This window comes from Tauraco erythrolophus, chromosome 6 (assembly GCF_009769465.1).
Source record: "Tauraco erythrolophus isolate bTauEry1 chromosome 6, bTauEry1.pri, whole genome shotgun sequence".
Lineage (NCBI taxonomy): Eukaryota > Metazoa > Chordata > Aves > Musophagiformes > Musophagidae > Tauraco > Tauraco erythrolophus.
In genome coordinates this window covers 17,445,855-17,459,584 of record NC_141470.1, presented here as the reverse complement: position 1 = coordinate 17,459,584, position 13,730 = coordinate 17,445,855, and the positions used below count along the sequence as shown (strand labels likewise).

Sequence of the window (13,730 nt, the reverse complement as noted above, 5' to 3'; positions counted from 1 at the left end):
TCTGATCTAGATGCAAGTGGCAAAAACATACAAAATTAAGTACCTTTTAAACATTGTGGCTTTTTACAACTTCTGGCTTCCATATCTTAAGGAAGACTTACAGCAATTAGAAAAGGCACGGAGAAAGGCAACTCAAATGATAAAGGGGACAGAGTACTTGACTTATGAGCAGAGCCTAAGTCTTGGGTTCATCAATTTGGAGGAGTAAGCATGATCCAGATTTTTCATGAAAGCCACAAAGGCCAGCAGATAACATGAACAGAGCCGTTATTCACCATATCCCATGATAGTAGGAGGCATTCATTGAAACTACTAGGAGATTAGCTTAAAGCAGATAAAGTACTCTTGTTTCTTAGACATCATAGAAGGGAACTCATGGAATGTTTTGCTGGGGAGATAAGACAGTATCAGCAAGTTCAAAAGGGATTTGAACAAATTCTTGGACATGAGGTCCACAGACACTAAAGGGAACACGAATGCATCTACCCTCTAACATTCTCAGGCTGAGGGTCACAGATGACGTAAGGGAATGGATGCCAGATTAAATCATCAGCCTTGTACTATACATAGTACCTTCTAGAACTGCTGTCGTAACAGCGGTCTAAATGCGTCACTAGTCTGAACCTACAGAAGGTTTCTTCCATTCTTATTCTTAATCCAGTCATCTGGCATCCAAAATTCAGCTTGCACACTTTTAACTATACAAAGCTTTAATCTTCTTTTACAAAAAAATGGAACTCCTGACAGAAACTTTGTACATCTGAAGCATCTGAACTTCTTTTTTAAAAAATCAAAGACTTGTCTTAAAATCAACTGTATGAGAACTAACTCCAATCAAGAAAAATTACAACCAACTTTGAACACAGCGCACAAATTTATTACTCCTGGATTCACTTGCTTCTTTTACCAGTCAGCTGACCAGGGAAATATTTCAGGACAAAGTTCTCAGAATAAGAAAGTTCTTTATTACTAACATTCCATAAACATACACAGAACCCTGGTGCAAGACAAGCAATGAAATGGCTTAGCTTAGAGGCCTATAAATTTACAACAACATCAAATGTAGAAAGCAGTTTATAACATGAGGATGTTGATGCCCTTCAAATTATCACAGTCTGTTCACAAACTAAATACACTCATTAGACCAGGCTGCTGCACTAACATTGACTAAACAATGAATTCTACCACTGTTGCTGCTCTTTCCATAACTCATTAACTAACTGTATTACTGCATTTAGAATCCAGTCCTATAAAATAGGTTATGCTTTCAGCTTGCCCCAGAATTAATTCTTCCTTGCAATGATACTGCAGAGGTCTAAAATGCATCTTTTTGTTTGCTGCTCTTGGCACAAGAAATAAAGCAAAGTTGTTCATATAACTGGAACTGTCTATTAAGAGTTTTAGAACTTATTCTTGATTACGCTGTTATTTTACATCCTTGATAAAACACTATCAGAAAGATTACCTCTTTTACTACTATTCAGTTAACTTATCCTTTATGAAAAGGATATTAATCATGTCCCATACCGTAGTTTCAGACTGTATTTGCAATTAACAATACAGCAAGAATCTTGCAAAAGGAACTGCAATGCTTTCAGCTGCTGAGACTTTATACCCTACAGTAATATACAAGAATGAAAGCTCTCAGCCACTTGCCAAAGAGAGAGGCAGGCCTGTGAAATCTCCATTTTCTTATAAGGAAAAGTTACTATTAGCAGTAAGTAGCTGTCTATAATGTTACATGACAGACCTGTTTTGCAATTACACTGCTTTCAGTAGTCAGTTTTTCTCAGAAAATTACATTATTTTTCTTCCCACACGTTTATGTAGCCCACCAGAAAAATCTTTTAGGAATAGCCTTCAGAAAACCTGACACAAACTAGTACACGGAGTAAAACAAAACCGCCAAAGAGACAACACATCATGAGCATTTCATCTCTGTGAATAGGGGTGACTACTGCATCTGGGATTAGTGAAAGAGTTTAAAGCCTAGGTGTTTGGCATTGCAGCTGATAGCCCACATTGCACCATTTGCTCTTTACTTACGTCTTGGCTCAGAGCCATAAAACTCCTCTGCAGTTCTTTAGCAAATTCCAGATTGTTTGTCACTTCCTGGTATTTTGACACTGCATCCTTAAAAAAAAAATTAAAAAACGCAAAACCATGAAAGTAAACCATCATAAATAGAACAAAATACATACTTCCAACAAACAAATTCCCACATTTTTAGCTCCTAAGTGAGACACAGTATCCCTTAATGGGAACACCTGCAACAACGTTAAGTCCAATTTTGATTTTCACTGGCCAAAATACTGAAAAGACTTGTGTATGTCTTTAGGGTTTCTAGTTTCTTAGATAAATAGGCTAAAGCATATGCATATATAAACTCACACGCACGACATTAGTTTAATGTTTGCCTTTAGCCAGTTTCTGACAAAAAATAACTGGCAGGCCAGGGGAATTGGGGAGAAAAGTAATCTGGCAACTCAAAACTGCTCGAGAGATAAAGGTTTGAGAATTAATGCATTGTTAACTTTAGTCAGAGCCAAAATCAAAATGCTACACAGTGCATAATGTTTCCTTCTCCAGAAATCTGTATTATTTGCTATTTTCTTAAAACTAACATTCTGATTTGCACCAAAGCAATCCAAACTCATTAACCCACTCTGCAGTACTGAGAAATTACAGAGTCAACTCAGGGGAAAAAATGACTGAGATTTACTCTCCTGCTGTGACAAAATTAATAATGGATATGTTCTTGGTAAAAACAATTGAGTTGAAGAAGGTCCTACTTTCTTTGAGAAGCAAGGAACATGAACTGTATTTTAGTTGGTTTTTTTTTTCTTACAGATTTCCATCTATAATATAGCTAACTAAAACTTACACATATACACATATTACACGTACATATGAAGTGATTTACAGAATTCATAGTTCTTAGCTGATTTGTAGAAGCGAAGACATAAGTGAAAATAGCAAATACTTTCACTATTTCTCCAACCAAAAAAGACTTTATGAACTGTGGTAGTCAGGCTGTGGTCTTTATAAAACTCAATTCATGAGCTTCTCTCCTCAATATGAAATTTCAGTTATCTTCCGTGTTCATGGAATACAAACCTTCTCATGGCTTATTTTCACAATATGCCATTAAAAAATAAAAATATACAGATCAGTGATATTTCAGTTTTCAGTTGGCACAGAACCACCACAGCAAAGCCTTGACAGATGAAAAGATCACACAGATAAAGGGGAAGAGCTAATTCTTTTAATTGTGAACAGCTGCAGTATTTGCAGGGCACATGTTTTTTTTCCTTCACCCTCTTCAATGCTAAAAATCATCATCAAAATATTGTTGATTACTGAGCATCTGGTAATCTCTAAGTATCAAAATGCGTTTGCATCATACAACTGAATTTAATTTGATACTTGCTTTTTATTTATTACAACTGGAAAATCGATGTTGAGTCAAGTTCTACAATAACCTACTTTAACAACCAGCCCCAACAAGCAGAGAAGCAGCTTATGTTCAGCAAGTCCAGTTTATCTAGAGCGTCACATCTGCTACACTGATAGCTGTGACACACACGTGGATGTAGCTCATTTTCAGAGCCCTTCAGAACTTGGTCTAAGCTACATCTCTAACTAGACTGCACAGTATTTCCAAGCTACCACCAAGTGACTAAGCTCCTGAAGTTCTCTGTGGGCACATTTTCTGCTATGAAAAGGATGATGTCCAGATGTTCCTCTATCTAGTCTTTCAGTTTCTGATTGAAAGAAAAATCAAGATGTTCTAGGCAACAAAAAACTGAGGTTAAGTCAGAGCTTAGAAAAATCTTTTAACAGGAAATGGAATTCCTCCCTTCTTTCCCATCAAGATCATAAACAATTTAACAGAGATCTAGTCAGTATTTTTTTTTATTTATTATTTTTACCAATTGATCTTGATTCAGACGTTCCCCCTTGTTCATTCGTTCCTGGTAATCATCAAGTTTGCTCTGAAACGAAAGAAAAATACTGTTATGAGGAGCCAAAACTCAGGTTGCTGCTTTTTTCTACTTGTGCTAACAAAATTAGGTACTGTAGTAACACAGTAAACACAGACTGTAACAAGTTACACAAGCATGCAACTTCTATGTAGAGATAGTATTCAAGAAAACTTGTCTTCTGGGTTAAAAAAAATTTAATGCTTCCTCGAGACAAATATTTTAACGTTATTTGGCTATCACAATACATCTTCACAACTAGTCTTAATTTCTGAGGAAATACACATTCCTCCTAATGAGGAGAGCACTCTCAACACACATTTCCTTCAGTCCAGAGCTGAACTCAGTTCTGAGTCAAAGCTTATTATCACTGTGTCCCTACAATACCAAAAACATGACTGCAAAAAACCACTGTCAATGCTAATAAGATTCAGAACTGTAATTCCCTGTACTTGCATCAGCTAAGATAGTTTTAAAGAATTTAAACCTGTTTCTAATCCTTTGTGCAAGAATGCCCACCAACACAATTCATATTAATAGTTTCAAAATATTTTTGCTCAAGATTTCTTTTTCATAGGGAGAAACTGAAAAAGGGATCATTCGGTTAATTTTTAGCAGGATTGGTTCTCTAATCTGCTTAAATACAAAACTACACAAAACATCATGAAAAGAAAAGCAAACAGAAGCATTTCATTTTGAATGTAAAATAATTAAAATCCTGATGCAACCACTGTCTCAGAATTTATACTTGCCACAGAGTGACAGGGGTTTTTTTGGGGGGGTGGTGGCCATTGTTTTTTTTTACTATTTTTGTTCCAGGACATTTCCGTTAAAGTATTTTACTGGTAGTATACTAGCTAATTCAACTTCTATGCTCAACCTGAGACCTTTCAAAAAGACTAAAGCCTGTGAAAAAGTTTAACAACAAAGCTCCTCCACTAAAGTATTGGATGCCAAGCATCCCTTACTTGAAACACATAACCACCCTTACGAGCCCTGGTCCTTTTGATGTCACCTAGTGCCAACAGTTTGTTTCTTTGGAAATCCTACAGGTTAGATTTAACACCTAACTACTTCATGTTTCAGTGTATCGGAGCCAGGAATGGCCTAGGCAGTCGAAGTAGTAAGAGCTTCCTGAGCTCCAAAAATACGTTATTGGGAATTTCATGCTGGGGACAGACACTAGCAGAGTAATAGTTGTCAAATGCAGCAGCCACAGTTTGTAAGATATCAAAAAAATACACCTGAAGAGCATTTGGCATATTGGAAATCTATCGTAACATGAAATAAGGTCATTTTACTCTTATACATACCAATTTTAGTATAGATAACGACATCGTTGGACAATCATAAAAGTAGTTTTCATTATTTAGGAGATTGTAGCTGAGCTGTGAAGTCAAAAGGAACGGTAAAGAGCTCAATGCCCTAGTGCCAAGCCAGTCGCTTAAGGTAGATTAAATCCTACAATGAACTGACTTTGCAGACAAAAATTTTTTAAAGTTCCTGTTTGCTCAAGCCACTTACTCCCATGCTGCAGATTATAATTCCCTTGGTCATACTGATGCAATTGTTTGTGAGGCTGCACAGTAAATTGACTGCTAATACAAGCCAGTTCAAATAGTGCCTACAAAAACACATTCAAAAACCCTCACACAATTTCTCTGATGCAGTTTCCAACACAAATCCATAAACAATAACAACAGTAAAATAAACAGGATAGAACATCAAATTCTAGAACACTACTTAGATCAACTTTGTAGAAGAAAACATATATTGCAAAATTATGCTGCAAAAAACTCACATAATTCATGTTGGTGGTTAAGGGCATAAGGGAGGGAAGAGACAAAAATACTCTAAAAAACTAAAATTGCTTCTGCATCGTTTTTCCATGCAGCCTTACTCCAGCACAGTTGGTATCTTCAGATTAAGCATATTGCAATGACATTTTCAAGGAGTGCATAAGTTTTTCTTAAATGGTCAACTACTCTTAGGTCTAATGTAAATGCTTTGTTCACATTTATTCAGCACTTCATCAACCGAGAAACAAAGGGTGATATGTCTATTTCTAACTGTTAGGAGTAGAAGAAAAGTTACTTCTCTTTTCCTTCCCTAAAGGAAGGAAAGAAAGGTAGAAGCAGAGCAAGGAAAGCCCTTTCAGCTGCAATGCAGAGGACAAGCACATGTGTATTTAGTTATTTGTTATCACAAAGATTTCAAATGCCAAGAAAGCATGTTTTCTGTCATCCCAAAGGCACTGAAATATCCAAATGCTGCATTACACGAGAATATTAAGAAAGCAAAATACCTTCTTTTTTATCTCTGTCAACTAACAGCAATCTAAGAGCAGCACTAGTGCTGTAAAATAACTGCAGTAAAATTCCTCCTTCGCAACCTACTGCAGTGTCTGCAAGTAAAGATTTTCTTAATTTTACCCCTCCTTACACAATTTCATCCTCACTCACCATAGATATACATCTTGAAGCATAAAGCTAAACCAGCAGGAAAAAGAAAAAAGTGGCAAGGTAAGCACTGAACAGCTCATGAGTCAGCAGACCCCAGTTCAGCTGACAGCAAGCAACCACGCTTCAGCTCTTTTTCCAGTGAGATACCTCAAGTATTTTGGAGTTCCCTAGGAGAAAAGCACTACACATAGGCTATCAGGTGGGTGCAAGGGGAAGGTGGTAGTGTTCATTGCTTGTATGCCCTGGATTTTATTTTAATAGGAATCCAAAACTGAGTTACTTTATTATGGTAATAACAGATACTTTCCCTTCACACCCAAGTTCTCATCACCTAATCTGAATTGCCTCAAAAAAGTCATCCCAAAGCAGAAAAAAAAATGCAGTCACATGAGATTAGCTTCAAAAACAATACTGATTTTAAAAATGACTGACTACTCAGCTGTGCTAGTAGTGCTACAGTCATTTACAGTGCTATGCTATAAACTGGATCACCAGAATGATCTGATTAAAAATAACCCTTAAAAAAGGGGGCCAGGAGCAGGAGGGAGGCACTATATTTAACCAGATAATTTCAATGGTATGGTTTATACCAGTTACAGCAGCACTACTGTACACGACAAGCTGCAAGGTGGAAGGGGAGCAGGTAACCTCCTCAACCAGCTGAAGTAAACATTTTGTAATACACACTTCACTACAAACAAAGAAGAGATGGAGGGGACTATTGCAAGTCTGTTTTCTGAGATCTCAAAAATTGCATATATTTTTTTTTTAACAGCAGTAAGCAATTAAGATAACCCAAAATTTAAAATAGCTGCCTTATACATTCCCCACTGAAGTAAAAGGAAAGCCAAGTTATGAAACAGAAGTTTATTAACCTGTTTTACATTATATTTGACCTCCACCGTAATCTCCACACTCATTCATCCCTTTAACTTCCCAGCAAAGACTGCCCAAAAATGACTAAATAAAATAAAATAATCAGGTTTCCCACCTCCTCAGAAAAATAGGCAGAAAAAAATCAAAAAGGTAAACCACTTAAAACTGTGTCAGGAATGAAACGACTAAATAAAATAAAATAATCAGGTTTCCCACCTCCTCAGAAAAATAGGCAGAAAAAAATCAAAAAGGTAAACCACTTAAAACTGTGTGAGGAATGAAACAAGGAAGCTCAGAACCTCTCAAGAAAACCCAGTTCTCACATTTGCTGCCCGAGTACGCTTCCTATTACATACACACCTAATAGAAGTCCCAAGAACCTGTTTCAGTGCTGAGTTATAATCAAGAGGTAATGAAGCATTAACATCAATACTCCAGAACACGAAACAGTTACAGGCCTTCTGTTTAAACTGAATTCATTTTTGAAATAACAGTTGTAAATATTCTTATGGGTTTTTTTCTCTGAAAAATTCTGGTAAGTTTGACAGTTTAGAAAAAAATACCCGTATTAGTTCTTTAGCAAGTGATAAAGACATACCAATTCTGAGACTGCAGTCTCATGATCAGCTTGCCCCAGAGGACACCAATCACAAAAGAGGCATCCTCCTGCTCACATTCTTGACCCTTCCCACATGCCACCAAGGACAGCCATACAGGCATCGATTGACAGCTGGGTCAGGAGCCTGATCCAACCAAACACGTTCATTGACAGCGATCCAAGAATGGCTAGGAGTGGGACTCACTCCTTCCCAAAGAAATGATGAACTGATCGATATGTGCAATCTTCAAAACGTAAACCTTTTAAACTCTGATGAGCTGACTACAGAGAAAAACAATTGCTTCTTCAGTAACCTGAACTAAGTTAAGCCACAGATGAGTAAAACTCCTAAAAGTTTTGGTGGCTGCATATATATGTTCTCTTTGCAAATCACCGTACAGTATTTCCTATACAATCACTACGAATCCACAGTTGACTACACTGCAAGAGACTTAGATTTTGTTCTACACATCGTTTATGTTCCAAATGAGTAACTTCTACAATAGCGAGTTCTAGAACATAAACTGGATTCTCCCAACACATTTTGTGTACCTTTTCTTCTGAAAGAAAAGGAAAAGCATCAACAAAACATCAAAGCACCATCTGAAAGACTTCAATAACTAGATTTTTCACAGCTTGTAGGAGTCATCATGAATCTAGTTAATAGAACTTGCTATGGGAAATAATCCCTATGCTACATAAAACACCTAAAAGCAAACCAGAGCAAGCTGAAACCACAAAGTACCAAACATGTAATGATTTCACAGATAAACCTGCTCGGTTTGAAAGAGATGAAGCTTCGCTCATCTCAAAAGAGGTTTTAAAGAAAAAGTTTGGCTTTCCAGACACAGTTTCAAATTAATTTTATAATTTCTTGGTTTCAAAATCATGTTTAGTCTCCAAAGATAAATTTGAAATCGAGCTTCACAAGGAGAGCTTCTGGAGAGACACTCACAAGCCTCGAACATCCAAGCGGCCCAAATAACAGTGCGAAAGCACTTAAGAGTGCTGCTACTGACGGGCAACTTGAACCGTGGCAGTTCCCTGCGATCATTAGCTGCACCTACAAAAACAGAAAACTGATCTCAGCTTTTTCTATAAGTTTGTAACAGTTTCCTATGGGAAATCCAACATTTTACTGAACCAAGTCAGATCAACTTAAAATATCCATCTACTGTCCCAGCGAAAATTCCTGTCCAGTAATGACAGAGGCACTTTTTAAGTATTCGTTTTTCAACCCAGTCAGGATTACACTTATTTGGAAATTCAGAGACAGGCTGATAAGGCAACGGCATCTTAAGTTACAAGCTACAGCTAAGACATGCTGTCTTTTTAACTGTATACACCAAGTTCAAGTCATGTCAAGCAGTTTAAGCTAACATGCTTACTCCATATTTACAGTTGCTCAAGAATAATCTTGGCGATCACCTGCCCATACCCAAAACCATATGTTAGCAAATAACTGTTTTTGCATAGCTCATGCTGTATTACACAAGTTGAAAAGAAAAATAACTTTGTTTTTCTAGTTGTCATTATATCAAGACACAAGTGTGATCTACAATCAATTGACTTAATTCGGAAAGGTTTTTCCCTCTAAAAAACAGAAAGCAGAAGGGGAGGGGAGAAGAAAATGCAGGTCTTAGTGAGGTATTTTCTTCTAGGGAACTCGGAGAGGTAGCAGGATGCTTAACCTCAGACATGTAACAAAAACCTAGAGTACTTCATGCAACTTTTAAATTAGCTAAGCTTGCCACATATACTCAAGTTGCGTGTCTAAAGGTCTTATACAGAAAATACCCCTTCAATTACCCCCTCCCATGCACACAACTAACTAGTCATCTAAGAACAGAGGAAGAAAATAGGATGGCATTCCTATCATTTTCTAACATAAAGAGATCACAGACTTTTTCAGGCCATGTTTTCACATACATTTATGAACAGCGATTCAATTTATCCTGGCCCCTCTTAACACAAGCAATACTCATCCTTTCAAATAATGAGGTCACTTTTAGGAAGAGAAAATGAAAGCATAACTAACAATTCAGTGTTTATAGCTTAGGCAGACACATTCAAAATAGTATAAACTAACTTATAAATATTATGATTTGAAATTATGTATGTTGACGGTCACATCATTTTATGCTCAGTGTTTAGAAGGAAACATGACACTAAATTTACTTCAAATTTTCTAGTTTCTTCATAAAGAGTGACCTTTCATCAACTAAAGGCTGCATATAACATTTAAAACCTAATACAAAGCAATTATTTTTCATCCTTCGAAAGCATGTGTTTAAGAATATTTTTGTATTTGTTCTCAAATACACAGCTCTCAAAATCATCTCTACTGGCCTTCATTACCAGCTGCTGAGAAAGAAAGGATTAAGCATTCAACTAAGCAGAAGTTTTCAGTGATATTTACTGCATTTTTCATGCATTCCTGCCTGTACAGTATCCAGTATGATTTTGATTTCCGGATGGTTAAAAAAAATAAAAAAATGTGTTTTTGTCAAAAGATTCAAAATTAAGAAAGATGAATGAATTTGTGTACTTAAGTAAACTTAGCAAGTAGTAAAATAAAAATACTGATGCCCATGTGTACAATAAGTTTTGTTTTCAGGACCCTAAGCACGTAATGCTCTCTTTACTAAAGAATGTGGATTTACTAAAGAACCATTGATTTCCTCACCAAGGGAAAAGCTCAAACTCACAAATTAGTAACTCTGCTTTAATATACAAGAATAATTTATCTCATGACTTTTATAGTGTTTACATGAGAGTCCTACTTGAGTAAGTTTCAGAATTTCTTCAGCCTGTTAAGACTTAAAAGAAATTTTGAACTTTAATTCACCTGTGTGAGAACACACCCAGTTTTTCTTTCTCAAGACTTAGCCTTTGCCTTTTCTTTTTCAAGTCTACACTGCCTAGCACTGAGTACCTCAAAAATAGATGCTCTAAGAAATTTTAATGAAAGATCTTTGAACAGAAGCCATTACAGGAAAAAAAAAAAGGCACTTCATCCCCTCTATTCACTTGCTATGACACCATAGTTACAAAAAGTGAAAGAGGAGCCACAGATACACAAAAAACCCCCAACAAACCAAAACCAGAAATCAACCCCAAAACCCAGGGCCTTTATGAGAGCAGCACCACCAATTTTAGAGTGTGCTTATTCTCCATATTACTTCAAAGTATAGAATAGATTAGAAGAATGTTCACCTGGTAATTTCGGTTTTTAAAATACACATTCTGAACATCACAGAAAAATATTTTTAGAGGATTTTTGTATGTTAGCTACAACAATCATTTCAAACCATTTCACTTTATTGAAACAACTAGAGGCATACAGAAAGATATGCATTCTTTCTCAAGTTGAGGACCAGTGTTCTTGTGTGCATGTTCATATATATTAATGACAAGTTTAAGACAGATATATTATCCTATCTATACACTACAGTATTCAGAAAATGATCAAGAAGAGATCCTTCGATTCTAAAACTTATCTAAAAACCTCCTGGCTTGCTGCTTTTTGCAGCTTTGTTTTTAACACCCAGGAAAATCCAACACTCGTTTTTTCAGTGGGAAACTACACTGTGCACATATTTACAGGTAAAGCACAGCTTGTTTCACTTGCAACTCACTTATACAGACTAATTTACTGCTAACATTTCCACTTCTACAAATACAGAATTCTAGTCTAGACTACGGGGAGCTAAAGTGCTAGTTAAAAAAAAAATAATACAAGAGTAATTGTGCCTATTTACTTCTATGAGCAAAAAGAGATTTAGGGCTTCAACACAGACCCAAAATTATTTTTTACTATTCCCTAATTTTACCTTAGTAATACAGTGTTTTGAAGCAAGTCTTTAAGCGACATGCATGTTAGTATTTTTCTGACGGACACCTCACGCTCTGTAGGTTGGAAAGCCCTCTGAGGCTCGTTTAATCTACCAACACCGAGCACTGAGTGGGTGCCACAGAAACCCTAAGTAACCACGACACCCCTTCTCTCTTCTGTCACTACTCGAACCTTACAAGGACCACGGATTTAGTAGCTGCTATTTCTAAAAATAACTGTTTAAAGGCCGCTTCCAGCTGACCTAAGACTCCCAAAGGGGTGAGCTTAGGGCAATGAAAAACGAGAGATGAAAAAATTCCTGGGTGGGGTGGCCGGCGGCCCCCGGCTTTGTGCAGGCTGCTCGCACAATGCAGTTCCGTCGGAGAGGCTGAGGCTGCCGCCGCCATGTTAGCTCCTGCTTCCATGTGCACGGGCTCTGAGGGGAGCCCGGCGCACCGCACTCTCTCCACGCAGCTCGCCTCTCCGGGGCAGGGATGGGGAGCGCTCCTGCGACCGGGCTGAAGGGGGGAAAGCAGGGAAATCGGGGGCCGTTCGCTGCGGCGAACCGAAAGCGGGGCTGGGCAAGGCCTCACCGAGGCAAACAAAAGGCGGAAGGGAGGGGGGAGCTGCGCCGCCGAGGGGTCTCGCCGGGAGCGAGGAGGGGGGCCGCGACCGGCGGGCTAGAGGGAGGCGGCAGCCGCGACCCCTCCGGCCTCTGCCTTCTGCCGCTGCCGCACAGGGGTGGGGGGGCGCGTCCGGCTGGCTCCTGGGGCCGCGCCGGGAGGGCGGCTGACAGAAGGGGCCGGGAGAGACCCCCGAAAGGGGAAGGGAGAAGGCCGGGAGAGAGGCGCTCGCCCTTCTGGAACCTTCCAGCGGGCGGCCCCTGGGGGCGACGTCGGGAACAAACCGCGCAGGCCGCAGGCTCCCTCTCCCCGGGAGCAGGAGGGCACGGCTCAGGGGACCGGCCGCTGTCTCGGCGGCACAAGGAAGAGGAAGGAAAATAGGATGGGTCGGTTCAACGTCCCTTGCGACGGCCCGACGCCGGGGACAAGGCTCGCCACAAAGCGGGGGCGTCCTGGGGTAAGGGGAGGGGGTGAAGAGGGTGGGCGACCGAGGTGCCCAGGGCCCACCCTCGCGGTAGGGGGGGCGGTCAGCCCGCGGCCGCCGTCCGAGGGGAACAGGAGAGCACCTTTTTCTTCTCCAGGTTGCGCAGCTTTTTGTCGATCACTCCCAGGATCTGCTTCATGGCCTCGGTTTGCACCGAGGTGATGCTGCCGCCCGATGCCTGCGGGGCGGCTGCCGCTGCCGGGGCCGCCTCACTGCCCGGACCCGCCTTCCCGCTGCTGCTCGCCATAGTGCTGTTGGTAGCCGAGGGCATCTCTGTGTGTGTGTGAGAGAGAGAGAGAGAGAGAGAGGAGAGAGCGAGGGCGCGTTACGGGGGAACGGGCCGCCGGAGGGGACACGCGGGAAGGCGCGCGCGCACACAGCCGTTTCCCCACGCCCAGGGCGCGCGCCCGCGCGCGCGCGAGAGCGAGCGAGCGCCGCACCTGCCGCGCGCGCCCGCCCACCCCCCAGCGAATTGACGCGGGCGGCTGGGCGGGCTCGGGGCGGTCACGTGACCGGCAGCCCCGCGCCGCCGGCGGCGCTCGCCAAACCAACGGTCGTTCCCGGAGCTCGGCTCTTCCCCTCCCCCACCCCCCCCCTCCCGCCGGTGTCCGGAGGGCTTCGCCACCCTCCTCACCGTGTGCGTGACCGGCCGGGGACGGGGGGGGGGGGCACTCAGCACGCTGCGCGCTCGGGAATGGCCGCCTCAGCTGACTCGGGCCCCGCCACCCGCGCTGCTCCTGCTACCTCTGCACAGCGGTACTGGCGGAGAGGACGAGGGCGCGCACGCCAGCGCGAGAGGCGAGGCGCCCGGGAGCGAGCGGCGCGGGGTCCTCCCCGCTCGCGAGTGTCCGCGGAGAACGCCTGAGCCC

The 13,730-nt window shown here is 40.9% G+C and overlaps 1 protein-coding gene across 1 annotated transcript in view; it reads right to left on the bottom strand.

The window, feature by feature from the left end:
• The window catches only part of CAPRIN1 (cell cycle associated protein 1), a 34,942-nt gene extending 21,728 nt beyond the window's left edge, over positions 1-13,214 (bottom strand). Inside the window, 3 exon segments of the mRNA XM_086614186.1 lie at positions 2,047-2,133; positions 3,933-3,995; positions 12,944-13,214. Coding sequence (XP_086470312.1) covers positions 2,047-2,133; positions 3,933-3,995; positions 12,944-13,132 — 339 coding nt within the window. The 5' untranslated portion in view covers positions 13,133-13,214.
• Positions 13,215-13,730: the final 516 nt, after the last annotated feature.